General features: G+C 37.2%; 1 protein-coding gene across 1 annotated transcript in view; it reads right to left on the reverse strand.

The window, feature by feature from the left end:
• The window catches only part of kcnq1.1 (potassium voltage-gated channel, KQT-like subfamily, member 1.1), a 78,903-nt gene that overhangs the window by 46,708 nt on the left and 18,295 nt on the right, over positions 1 to 13,900 (reverse strand). The window contains exons 3-5 of the mRNA XM_014016982.1: positions 4,285 to 4,411; positions 3,733 to 3,811; positions 1,348 to 1,444 (exon numbers count right to left, since the gene is read on the reverse strand). Coding sequence (XP_013872436.1) covers positions 1,348 to 1,444; positions 3,733 to 3,811; positions 4,285 to 4,411 — 303 coding nt within the window. The remainder of the gene's footprint in view (positions 1 to 1,347; positions 1,445 to 3,732; positions 3,812 to 4,284; positions 4,412 to 13,900) is intronic.

The raw sequence follows: 13,900 nt of genomic DNA on the forward strand, positions 1-13,900 counted from the left end.
CTTTCAGTTTTAATTCACTCACTAGTTGAGCATTATGCATTTCACATGCTACATGTCCAGTCATTGCATCTCCTTGTGCCCTCTCTCATGATTTTCCTCCAGTTTTTTGTAAATAGATTTGCTGCCACAACAGCGTTTTTGCTTTGTTAAAATAAAAGTCATTTTTAGACAGTGCCCTGTGGTGGCCATCTTGCATTTGGCTAACTCTAAAAGGTTCATTAAAACCCATTTGATGATTCGTAAGGTATTGTGTTATAACACAGGATTGACTCCAAATAAAACCAGAACTAAGGTCAAAATATTTAAAACTGACTGAAATATGACCAGTTTTATGCTTTTTTTCCAGTTGTTTGTGGGGATATTTTGAATCAGATTGACTCTAAGGGTTAATCAGTTGTAGATGTACATCCACTAATTCATTACTGCAAGTTTAGTTCAAATTTATTGTGGTGTTGAGATATTTTACTAACATAACTGACACACACACAAACAAAAACATCACAGTCCACATTTGCATTTTGTTGGTTTGGTATATAACAATAACCTTAGGTCAGTCACTATATTACAAATATTTATATTATTATGTACTGTATATGCTTACTGCTTTAATTAGGCACTTTTTAATTACACCAGCTATTAGACTGCAGTTTTTTGCTTGTGAAAGATTTTTTATTTATCCTTTTTTTTAAGAGAACAAAGCAAATAAACAAGAAATCACCATCTGGCACTGTCAGTTGTGACAGTTTCTGTGTATCCCGAGTTTGCTTGTTATTTTAATAAATCAGACTACTGCTTTGAAAGAAAAAGTCTCCAATATCGCTCTGCACTGACACTCACTTTCTTTACGTCTGAGGTCAGTGTCTTGTTGACGAACGGCTTCAGCCGAGGCCAATGCAAGGGAGAACAGCAGGTGTCCCTAGATGAGTAAAATGTTGGACATACTGCTCATCACTCTGTCTTTATGCACACATTAAAAACAACTACCACGGCCACCGGGGATAATCACAACCCCCTCTGTTTCTCAGTTAAATGACACCCTGGAGGAAGGCATAATCTACTCCAGCTGATGTGTCTCAAACATTAAAAGCTCGACCTAGTGCACGGTGGTGGTTTTCTTGTTCGCCTCTGCAGAATGGTCTTTTGATTGTGTGATGCATCCCCCCCGTGAGAAGAGTTGCTATTTGCACTGCRTGGTAAAGAAAATAATACATGATGAGCAGAGGCTATTACTCGGCAGACAGAGAGCCTCCAGCTTTTTAATAATACTCAGAAGCTCCGGGTGATGGTGGTGGTGGTGATGGCTGAGAACGGGAAACTGAACGTACATTTGTAGCTGTGGTTTTGTACCTGTCGATGGATGAAGACCACAGACCCCAGAAGRCGCCAGGTCCCTCCCTGCCTGTCAACGTGGAGCATACGCAGAATCTGCAGAAAGCGAATCCCTCTGGAAAATTAAAAAAAAAGTTTTTTTCATCATGTTGTGCTCACACCAAACGCAAGAAGACACATGCACATGCAATAAGATCAAATGATATTGAAGAAATTTAAAGTTATTATAGGTTAGTACTGATGTTAGAAGCACAATACTATATTCTTAGGTTTTCCTTTTTATAATGTTGACAATGTTTAATCTATTATGTTTTGATTGATATAGATTAGTTACATGTCCGAATTATAACAACACATAATTAAAACGTTATGATAACAGTAGATGAGGTTTTTAGTCTGAATGCCTGTGATTCAGCCGTAGGTCAGTAGGGGGCGAACGCAGGCATTGAAGAACCATGTATAAATTGATGAACTTCCTGGTTTTTCCCCAGTATGGTTTCCTGTCAGCTCCAGTGGCAATAAACCTCACTCGGTTCCAGAATTCTGGTGTTGTATGGTTTGATTCCTTCTACAAATCATTTTATTTAACAATGGTGGTTTTAATATCAACGTCAGTTTATTGAATAGGTATTTTTCTTACAGTTTGGTCATCTAATATTATAAGGCAGTTAAATTCAGAAGTAATTAATTTTTTTTAGGTTAGGGATCAGTGCACAGCAGATTACACAATTAAACAGAAATCTACAAAAGCTTAGCCCTAGTTGTCGTCAGCCCACACAGTACAGGTGCTGGTCATAAAATTAGAATATCATGAAAAAGTAGATTTATTTCAGTAATTCCATTTAAAAAGTGAAACTTGTATATTATATTCAWATATTACATTCAAAATCATATATTTCAAATGTTTATTTCGTTTAATTTTGATGATTATAAATGACAACAAATGAAAATCTCAAATTCAGCATATCAGAAAATTAGAATATTACTGAAGACCAATAAAAACAAAGGATTTATAGAAATGTTGGCCAACTGAAAAGTATGAACATGAAAAGTATGAGCATGTACAGCACTCAGTATTTAGTTGGGGCTCCTTTGGCCTGTATTACTGCAGCAATGCGGCGTGGCATGGAGTCGATCAGTCTGTGGCACTGCTCAGGTGTTATGATAGCCCAGGTTGCTCTAATAGTGGCTTTTAGCTCTTCTGAATTGTTGGGTCTGGTGTATTGCATCTTCTTCTTCACAATACCCCATAGATTTTCTATGGGGTTAAGGTCAGGAGAGTTTGCTGGCCAATTAAGAACAGGGATACCATGGTCCTTCAAACAGGTACTGGTAGCTTTGGCACTGTGTGCAGGTGCCAAGTCCTGTTGGAAAATGAAATCTGCATCTCCAAAAAGTTGGTCAGCAGCAGGAAGCATGAAGTGCTCTAAAACTTCCTGGTATGTGGCTGCGTTGACCCTGGACCTCAGAAAACACAATGGACCAACACCAGCAGATGACATGGCACCCCAAACTATCACTGACTGTGGAAACTTTACACTGGACTTCAAGCAACGTGGATGAAGTGCCTCTCTTCTTTTCCTCCAGACTCTGGGACCTTGATTTCCAAAGGAAATGCAAAATTTACTTTCATCAGAGAACATGACTTTGGACCACTCACCAGCAGTCCAGTCCTGTTTCTCTGTAGCCCAGGCAAGACGCTTCTGACGCTGTCTGTGGTTCAAGAGTGGCTTGACACAAGGAATGCGACAGCAGAAACCCATGTCTTTCATACGTCTGTGTGTGGTGGTTCTTGAAGCACTCACTCCAGCTGCAGTCCACTCTTTGTGAATCTCCCCCACATTTTTGAATGGGTTTTGTTTCACAATCCTCTCCAGAGTGCGGTTATCTCTCTTGCTTGTACATTTTTTTCGACCACATCTTTTCCTTCCCTTCGCCTCTCTATTAATGTGCTTGGACACAGAGCTCTGTGAACAGCCAGCCTCTTTAGCGTGACCTTTTGTGTCTTGCCCTCCTTGTGCAAGGTGTCGATGGTCGTCTTTTGGACAACTGTCAAGTCAGCAGTCTTCCCCATGATTGTGTAGCCTATAGAACTAGACTGAAAGACCATTTAAAGGCCTTTGCAGGTGGTTTGAGTTAATTAGCTGATTAGAGTGTGGTACCAGGTGCCATCCATTTTGAACCTTTTCACAAGATTCTAATTTTCTGATATGCTGAATTTGAGATTTTCATTTGTTGTCATTTGTAATCATCAAAATTAAACAAAATAAACATTTGAAATATATGAGTTTGTATGTAATGTATGAATATAATATACAAGTTTCACTTTTTAAATGGAATTACTGAAATAAATCTACTTTTTCATGATATTCTAATTTTATGACCAGCACCTGTATGTCTTACCTTACAGCAGACGTTGCAAAGACCTGGCCTTTGGAACCCACTGACAGCACAATTATGGAGGCAACAACTACAATCAGATCTGTGGTAAAACAGAAGATGAGTTTCAGTTTTACTATGGCGTACAGTTAGTGTGAACACGAATGACTTGAATAGATTAAGACCCACGAGTGCCCATCAATGCTGCAAGAATACATGCATGAAGACACAAGGAAGTAAAGTTAAGAAACTATCCATTTTTTCCAGATCAATTAAATTAATTAGTTTAGGTGAAAAGGGTTACACACAGTGTATTACAATAATATTTATTGCTTAATATTTAAAATGAAATATGCCTGGAGGCCTCATTTTTATGAATATAAACTGGAGGTGAGAAAATATTGCAGTGACGGTTTTAATTTCATGCTGAATTTGTCCTAAATATCTCATTTTGAGATGAGGCTCGGGGTATATTGCAGTTATTGTTTAAAAAAATGGTGTGCGTGGGTGGATGGTGACACGTCTGCTTGTGTGCATGAGCAGAGATATACGTGTGCATGGGGATTGTGTTTCCACCTATAATAGATATTGGCTTCCTGGCAAAGCGTAGTCGTCCCCAGATGCCAACATATTTACTGCGGCAGCCTGCTGACCAAAGACGGACACAATATTCCACTCCAAAGAACACCACAAGGACGATCTCCTGTTAGACAAATGAGGCAGAGGGACAGAGGGATCGAAAAACAAACATCAGATGTTGCTGCAGGTTGTTTCGGCGCGACAGCACCTGAACAGCTGTTCTGATTTGTGCCAACTTTTCTTTTAAACAAATAGAGTTAAATCAAAATAAAAGCCACTCTGCAGAGCTCCTTACACTTGCCTAATCACGTCAACACGATTCATTAAGGGGTATTGATTCTCCCTCAGCAGTAACATGCCTTGTTGGTGTTTCATTCAYGCCACTTTATTGATGAGTTCTTTGATTCTGCCGCTAAACATACTTGAGCCTGATTAATGTGTGATCCTGATGCACTGTTGGATGGTATTTATTTGTGTTTTGTTATTTCTAATGAGGAACTAGTATTTTTTTTTTCAGCAAAATAAAAATACCAAATGTGGCTTTTGTGGATAACAGGCTGCCATGGCTATTAAAAATGTACAAACTTTGGATTTAAGTAGAGTCAAAATCTATATAGGCTTAGCATCCCTTTAATGCGTATTGCCACAGGTCATGCCAGTGTTTTTTTAGACTAACATCTTGTGCATTACAGCCATTTTGGTGAACATGAAATTAATTTCATACACAACCTCATATGCTATTCCACGTGTTCACATTCAAAGTATCAATTAATCTTAACTACTACCACCTCAAACATTAGCGTAATATTTGTATTTTCAACTAAGTTCTAGCCGTTGTGTTGGCTAATGTCGAATGGTTGTGGTGTCCACCTTGAATTAAGGCAACTCCATTATTTATCCAGTGAACAATTGTTAACAGTGTTCAACTACTACTATCAGAAGCTTTCAATAAAACCTATCCAAATTAAAAAAAAAATGTTAACTGACATACCTTGAGTTCATTTGACTGAGTTGCAATACTTGTTTACATTTTCTCACTACTTGTGTGTGTTAATGTGGCATTCAGATGTTTACTGATATTTAAAAAAAAATAAAAGAAGAACCTTAGCCTGCCACTAGCACCTGTGAGGGAATCAAATGGGAACAGGTGAGGGTGGGATGGACTGGAACAGAAACAAAACGCAGGGATAAAAAAAAATTCTGAAAGGAATCAACACACACTGAAATCTACAATACATTTCTTTATGATTTTAGTGTTTCGTTTTGTTTTATTTTATTTCATAGCCCAATAGTTTTGCGCATCATTTTAATTAAAAGTGTTGCTCAGTGTATTGACAATGACTTTTGTCCACTACCACTTCAAAGCCGAGCTCAGAATCTGTTTAATGGGCTAAGTTATAATCATTTTTGTGTTGMTTAGCTGTGGAGGCCGTTTTAAAATTGCAATGACCAAAAGGTTTTCAGTTGTAGCTGTACTCACAGGTATTCCTAATTGCTAATTATTCCTTTTCAGCAGAAATCTACAATACATTTCTTTATGATTTTAGTGTTTTGTTTTGTTTTATTTTATTTCATAGCCCAGCAGGTTGAAGTTTGACAGGAACAATAAAATAACCTCAAATCATGCCTGTTTCATTTATTAGTTATTACAAGAGCTGCTTTTCATCTAAGTGCTATAAGAGCTACTTAAATAAAAATGCCCTAATTGTCACCTTTTCAAAAGAAATTGGTGCTTAAGTTACATTGCACTAACCAGATGCCAGAACAAGCATAATTTTTTTGTTCTGTTACTTCACCTTTTTAACCACAAGTTTGTATTTTATGACAACACATGAACCAGGTTTCCTGTACTTAATATGAATCAATGGTTTTAAATTAAATATAATCCATTTTTCTTTCATTCAAGTTTCATTCTGAGCTCTTTGGATTGAAAAAAGCAGAAGAGAAAAAAGACTTTATCATACTATGAATTCATAAGTTATTAAACGGGTTTGGATGAGAATACAATTACATCACTTAATTGAGAAGTGTTCAGAAAAAAAAGACTGATAGCAGATAGTCTCAGGTTTTTCATAGTGACACAATCTGTACAGTGAAGGATGGGGGGAGGGGGGGCATCGAAGGATTTGGGCAGAGGATTTTTTCATGTTCATTTGATTAATTTTCAGAGCCAAAGGAGAGAAAAAAAACACTTTATGAAAAGGAAATTGGATTAATATTAGGTTTAATTCTACTCCTGCAGGCTAATGTTTGGCTTAATTTTACATTTCCTAATTTATACACTATGGATTTCTACTTCAAGGTTGAAAAACAAACTGCCTTTTTGAAAAAAGCTAAAACATAACAGTAAGAATTAAAAAAAAACAAAAAAACATAAGCCTTTTTTACACATGCAGCACAGCCTTGAAATTTGCCAGATACCACCCGAAGGAAGCGTGTGTGCAAACACAAATGTCCCAATTAAACAGAACAAATACTAAAGGTTTTACCCCACCAGCTCCCTGCTGGATAACATTAGAATTAGCCAATTTGTAACCCATTGAGCAGGTAACCCATTGTTYTGAACATTCTCAAGTTTATATGTGACAAAAAGGATTCTTAATTAAAGATCACACATCGATGTACCACCTCTTAACCAATATCTTGAAAAAAGGCCATCAGTCTGTAACAGTTTTTTTTTTTGTCACTCCTCCGTTGGACTTTGATAAATGTCTTAATGAGACAGATGTCTACAAAACCAAATGCTTACTTTTAATTGGGGTAATAATTGGGTAATTGAACCTAATTTSCACTATAGTATTATTACACCGGTATAGTAGCTGTCCTGTCTTTTTGAGCTAAAAACAGAACTGTAACGCAGACACACGGAATTTGCAGAGTACAGGCAACTTGTGAAATAAATGCTAATTTTAGATGTGGTCGAAGCAAAAATCTGAATTACTCATTGCTCAGTATTTGCACATACAAGGAATTTGCTTTGGGATCCCAGCGCTACACAAACATTTTAAATTATATTTTAAACAAGCAGTACATCTTTGTCCCCTGTCAATAAAGGATTTGAATGGTGCATGTAGTTTTTGAGAAACTTTTCCTGAACTGGAAGTGAAATAAGAATTTATCTAACTTTAATATTTTTAATGCAAGATGTACAAGTGGGCAGGAGTTAAACTGTGTGTACAAACAGAGGTAATTTATCTGTTATTTTACTTGTCCGAGGTGGCACAGAGTAACATAGGGAGCAATTTTATCCACCACCTGGTGCAATGGTGACTCCAGGGGGTTGCTAATAGTACTCCAGGAAATGTTTTAAGCAATATAAAAACTAAAAAGTATAGTTTCCTCAAATGATGACAGTGGTCAGTTTACAGATACATGGTGGTGGCCATGGATTTTGACATGTAAACCCAGTTTTTGAAATTTTATGCCTAAATGCAGCCACACACTGACATGGAAGTCAGTACCTTCCTAATTTTCAAGTTATTAAGCTCACAAGACAAATGAGCAGATGGCCTGAGAGTATTTCCTAATTCCTCTTTACTCCTCGATGAGGGACAAAAAATTGCTAAGGACTTAACTATTTGGGGTTTTTGTTGTTATTGTTATTTTTTGAGAAAGTATATATATTTTTTTCATTTTAGATATCCAAAATATAAATGAAAACAATATCCCTGTGATTACTGATACAATTCTGAGTATTTTCTCCAAATGTTTACAATATTTATAATTTTCCAGCGCAATTTGAAAAGCAAATTAGATATCAGTCATTGGAATGACGAGCAACAACACCAGGGGGTGGCCATGGCCACCACAGACAAATCTTTGGCCACCCCATTGGCCACCCTGCAGTTCAGACCCCTTCCACAGTGAAAGAACCTTTAGGGGTGTAATAATCCTCCTGAACAGTTGGTGGCAGTGTTTAACAGTTTGAAACATCACCTAGCTCTATCACTGAAGAAATAATGACAAGGATGTGATGGTTTTCTTTATATACAGAAGCTATGCTCATGTAATCTGAYTTATGATGTCAACGTTTTTGAAACCAGAACATAAATGTAAAAAAAAATAAAAATAAACACAACTTCACTAAAAACACAACTAGAAAATGTCCATACATTTTTATCACTAGACTCCCCAGTATTTTTCTCAGCTCACCCAGGATCTCAAAAATTAACATTCAACAAGAACATTTATTTTATGTAAATTTTCAGTTAAAATGCAGCAGAATGCAGGAAATAGCATCTATTTCATTCAAAGTTTTCTGGGAGAGGACCCCCAGACCCCCCCCCAGCAGTGTGTCGCCCCACTTTTAAAATGGTTTACAAGGTAGTCACTCCCTGTATAAGGACACAAGGAAATGACCAAAACACAACGAAAAACTTTCAAGGAAAAAATGTAGTTTTTCTGGCCACCCCATTTGTGAGTGGTGGTCCCAGTCTGGTCACCCCTGGGAAAAAATGTCTGGCTCCGCCACTGAGCAACACAATCACAAATATCTACACATACATTTTGTCATGAGTGGTATGTTTCTAATTTCTTTCCCTGTTTTAGACTTCTAGTTTCTGGTGTTTTCAGTTTGTTTCTGTATTAGTATTTTCTGCCAGTGTTTTCTGTTTTTTAACCCATCTGGATATTTTTGCCACTTGTTCAGCATGTCATTTTTTAATCCATAGCTTCTCAGCTCCTACTTCTCTCCCATACTCACACACCTGTGTCTCATCTGTAAGCAGTACACCTGTTCTCACTCACTAATCACATCCAGCAGATATAAGTTCCTTGTTTTCACTTCCTCAAGTGTAATCCTGTCTCAACTGTGTGGCATAATGAACACTATTTATTATTATTATTATTATTATTATTATTATTATTATTATTATTATTATTATTATTATTATTATTATTATTATTATTATTATTATTATTATTATTATTATTATTATTATTATTATTTGGTAAATGTACTTACCTGCTGCACTGCCTCTGTCCTATTCAACCAAAAACCTTTTGGACAAAAATAAACTTGATGAATTGCTGTTTAAATAACACAGGGAGATTTTGGATGCTGTATCTGCATTGACATTCCAGCCATTCCATTAATTGATTAAACATCCACGGCCAACTAAATTTTATTTATATTTTGACAACCTAAACTTTTTTTTTCTAAAATAATCTCAGTTTTGGAGATCATAGAATAATTTGTATGAGCTCAAATGTTATCATGACTATCTTTTAATTTGAATAAGATCTTATTCGTCTCATGCTCGGCTCACCAGAGTTCAGAGTTTCCCCCTCCTCCTCTTATGATTCCAAAACAGTCACTTGTATTCCAAAATTGACAGTTTAAATACTTTATCTTGTGGAAAATTGATAAATGCATTTGGACTAGTTCATTTCAGTGGTGTGCTTATAGATTTTTTGAATAGTGAACTTAAAAACATAAACTATTTTAGTTTTATTCTGTGTGAGCTGGAATTTGTACACTGGTTTGAAAATGGTCTGAGTGAATGAATTACACTTACATAGTTAATTTATTTTTTAATTATTTAACACCTGTTTAAAAACTGAAACAGTGTAGAAATGGCAGCTAAACTGAATATCTTATGAGTGACCTATTTTGGCTGAACTAGTCTTAACACCACCGCCTGGTTCTGCTCTCCTGAGTTGTTTTATAGGGTGTATTCACAGCTGACACATGTGGTCCGCTTTAAATGAACCAAAGTTTGTTTCCCCCATTGGCCCGGACCATTTACGCAGGTGTGAATACACTCAGGCGAACCCTGGTGTGGACCAAACAACCGGACAGAGACCCACTTTTGAGGTGGTCTCGGTCCACTTCCAAACAAACTCTGGTGCAGTTCACTTCTGGTGTGAATACAGACTGGCCTCGAACAACTACAGGAAACATGCACCTTTTAGGACTTCACGAGCCACTGTTCCTTAGCATCATGGTAAAAAAATTGCCCTTCAGTGTTGCTAACACTACACTGTGCTACAATGAGCTGTTGTGGATCAGGGCACATGGAACATCTTGTCTCTTTTGGGCTGCTGTTCGCATTTGCTATTGCCATCGCAAAACTGCCTGGGGTCAGATTTATAAAAGATTGCGTGGAAACCATACTAAAAGTGAACGTACAGCCAAAAGGCAGAAATGGCATACGCAAAAAAAAAAAAAAAAAAAAATTCAGTTTTATAAAAACGTGCGCACGCATGTTTCTGTGCATCTTTCCTTTTTAGCTCACACCCGCACGTCAGAGTTTGCACACATGGTCCCGCCTCAGGTTCTCCGTCAAAAATCTACGCAAGTTAAAGTACTGAAGTACTTACTTTAAAAAAATACTTAAGTATTCAAAAGTACATGTCTTTAAGTACAAATAACATTTTCTAATATCAGTACATTGCTGTACTGTTTTCAGTGTGATTTTACAGAACCTTGTAACTCTCAGAAACCACCTGATGTATCGACACATACAACCACATTGCTACAAATTCTACATCACCTGTAAAGACTTCAGCATAAAAATTACAATAAAGTGAGTGGTGAGTTCTTAAACGCAGAAATGTAATTTACCGCAGTGAACCCAGAAGACATTTAAACTGATACGAACTATTTTTCAGTCCTAAAAATCTCAAACATTGAGCTGAGATATGGTCATGGGTGTGCTGGTTTCTCTACTCTCTTCAACTGTCTCCATTGCTGGGTTCTGTTTGAAATGAAAGTGGGAGCTCAGCTCATGACTGTTAAAGGGGCAATATCATGTAAAATCAACTTTTGAGTTTTATATCATGTTAAATTATCCTCTCATCAAAAATATGTCCAGAGTCTTGCTTTGACTCATTCATGCATGTTTGAGAAATCCTGTATTGTCCTGAGGCAGCCAGGCAGGGGAGCAAAAATGACCAGTTGGGCCTAGTACCGCTTTTTAGGACAAGCTCCTCCTCTGGACTGTGTGTCCAAACAGATCTTCCTCATCACAGACCACACACACCCATCCCCCACCCCCGCCCATGAGCCCTGTAGAGAGAAGTGGCTGTGATGATGTGTTAATGGGCAGGACAGAAGCGGAACGAGGTTCTTGAAGAGACAGAGGCCAATTTCAAGGTGTTTAGAAACAGAAATAATGAGAAGACAAGTTTATTTTCTATTTAAACACATAAAAAGCATTTAAATAACAACTGAACGTCACACAGATGCTTTATTATGGTATAGAATTTAAATATATGCCTGAGAAACACATARTATCGCCCCTTTAATAAAGATGATGTAATTCCAAATCTATCCTAGATGTGAACTATGACTGTGATTGGTTCCCCTTGTGAGGAACAAAGCATGTGGCCAATTGCATTTCAAGAAAGAAAAACAACAACAGCTGATTAGAATGTAGCCTGGCCCTTGCCTTCCTATGCAGTTCCACTCAATTCTTGTTCTCTTCACTGCTCCGTCTGGGATTTCTCCCATAGACAAGGATTTCATCAGGAGAATTTTACCCGGGCCAATCAGCGAGTAGAAGGTGGTGTTTTGAACGATGTCGATTTTCTGCGCAGTGTCTGCTAGTTTAGCAATGGCAGTAAAGGAAGTGAATGAAGCCAGTCTGTGTTGATAAGGCTTCCAAATTAATTTGAATTTGTCTGACAAAGCAGCAGCTCTCATTTACAGTCGTCTCGTTCAGCTCATACTTCTTTCCTCTCAGTAGGGTTGTTTACAGTGCACACAATTTCCAGTTAGCTTCTTAGCTTAGCGTCCTTCACAGAGGAGCTGGCGTACACATACGTTGTGGCCAACTGATCCAATCATTTTAAACTTGAACAGAGGCCACGCCTCCAGCAAGAAATTGCTTCTCAATAGCAAAGTCCAGACCCTTGTACGAAGCAAAGCAAAGAACAAGGGGCTGGTTTTAACCAGGCTAATTGCAAAGCTATGCTGCATCAAAAGTAACGAGTAACTGCTTCCTAGAAACACAGTGGAGTAAAAAGTACAATATTTGTCTTTGAAATGTAGTGGAGTGAAAGTCATAAGGACTCCAAAAAATAATTACTCAAATAAAGTAAAGATACACAAAAAATGTACTTAAGTACTGTACTCAAGTGAATGTACTCCACTACTTTCCACCACTGAATATTATGACAGCTTGTTGATTTTGTATAATATGTTAGCCCTCAGAGAATGATTCATAAAATGTGTTGTAAATGTTTGTCAGACACTAACATGCAATGGTTTTGCTCAATATCCATGAAACTCACTGACATGTGCATGCTACCTTCAATTAGCTGTGATAGCCATCTTAGGGGTTGACTCCAAAAGCTAATCAGCAGTTAATGTACAGCAAAAATTAATCTCTACGAGTTTCATTGAAACCCATCCAGTGGTCCATGACATATTTTGCTAACAGATATGATTAAGTACAACACTTAATGCCAATGTTTTAAGCAAAGCTGTCACAGAGCATACTGCATTTAAAGTTTGTTAGGGTTAATKATCAGCATCACATTTTAGTTTAATATCGGCTATTGTATGCATTTAAGTTTGCAGTTTGAATCAGTTTGATGTAAACTCAATGTTTCAATAATATTGGTTTGATGGTTCATGAGATATTTTGCTAAAGGTACAGAGAAACACAGAGGCAGGCAAAAGCATTATAATGAAACCTTTGCCTTTTGGAATGAGGAACTAAAAATCCTGACTATGAAAATCACAAGTAGGGRAAACAAAAATGAATGGACATTATATCTTAAGTGTTCATCAGAACGAAACAACATGAAGTCAAATGTTAATTGGTTTMAATTCTGTGATTATTTTGAGGAAAAAATCTTTATAAAAAACATGTTTTATTTTAAGGCACACTGCCAAGAATCTGGCACAAAACAACTTACTTCAAATACAGTCAGAGCTGCATCTCCAAGCAGAGAACAGAGAGCTTCTCTGTTCACCTTGAGTGTGCATGAAAGAAGAAAGAAGACAAAATGGGATGCTTCTTTAGTAGGAAGGGGCACAAATCAAAAGAGCAGCAGGGTCAGAGCAAATCTCTAAACGAGACGGCACCAAGCACTAAACAGTCCCTCTGGAGTAACAAATGGAACAGATGAATGTCTGAGATTTTAGGAGGTTTTGGTTGCAAATATTAATTATTCATTATCTTTGTAGAAAAGAAGAGTAAGAAGATTAAACATCTCTAGAGGGTGAGCTAATGGTGGGAAATAATTTAGCCAAGAAAATGTATATTACTCTGGCTCAAGCATTTGTTGCAATTTCCTTCTATGAAACCAACAATATATATTATTTTGGCCTGACATTTTAGCTCAACAGTCCATGACTATCTTATCCTATTATTGTGCAGTCCAAGGTGAACTTGTCACAATGTGGCACACATCCGTTCTTTCACACAGAAAATCCTCACGGTCTTTTATCTKTTCTTAGGGGTTTTCTTTTATCTGAGTTTGAGTAACTCACCCTTTGCCCAGCAGCTCCCCACACTCAGCAGCTCGGGGTTAAGTTGATCCTATTTGCCACTGATTTTCGAGGCGYTGCCTTCGCTCTGTTACTAAACTAAAACTGTTTGTTGAAACCAGTTAAATAGTTTGACCAAAAAGGAAAAAAAATAAAAATCAAACTGTGCTTATT

Source organism: Austrofundulus limnaeus, unplaced genomic scaffold (assembly GCF_001266775.1).
Source record: "Austrofundulus limnaeus strain Quisiro unplaced genomic scaffold, Austrofundulus_limnaeus-1.0 Scaffold159, whole genome shotgun sequence".
Lineage (NCBI taxonomy): Eukaryota > Metazoa > Chordata > Actinopteri > Cyprinodontiformes > Rivulidae > Austrofundulus > Austrofundulus limnaeus.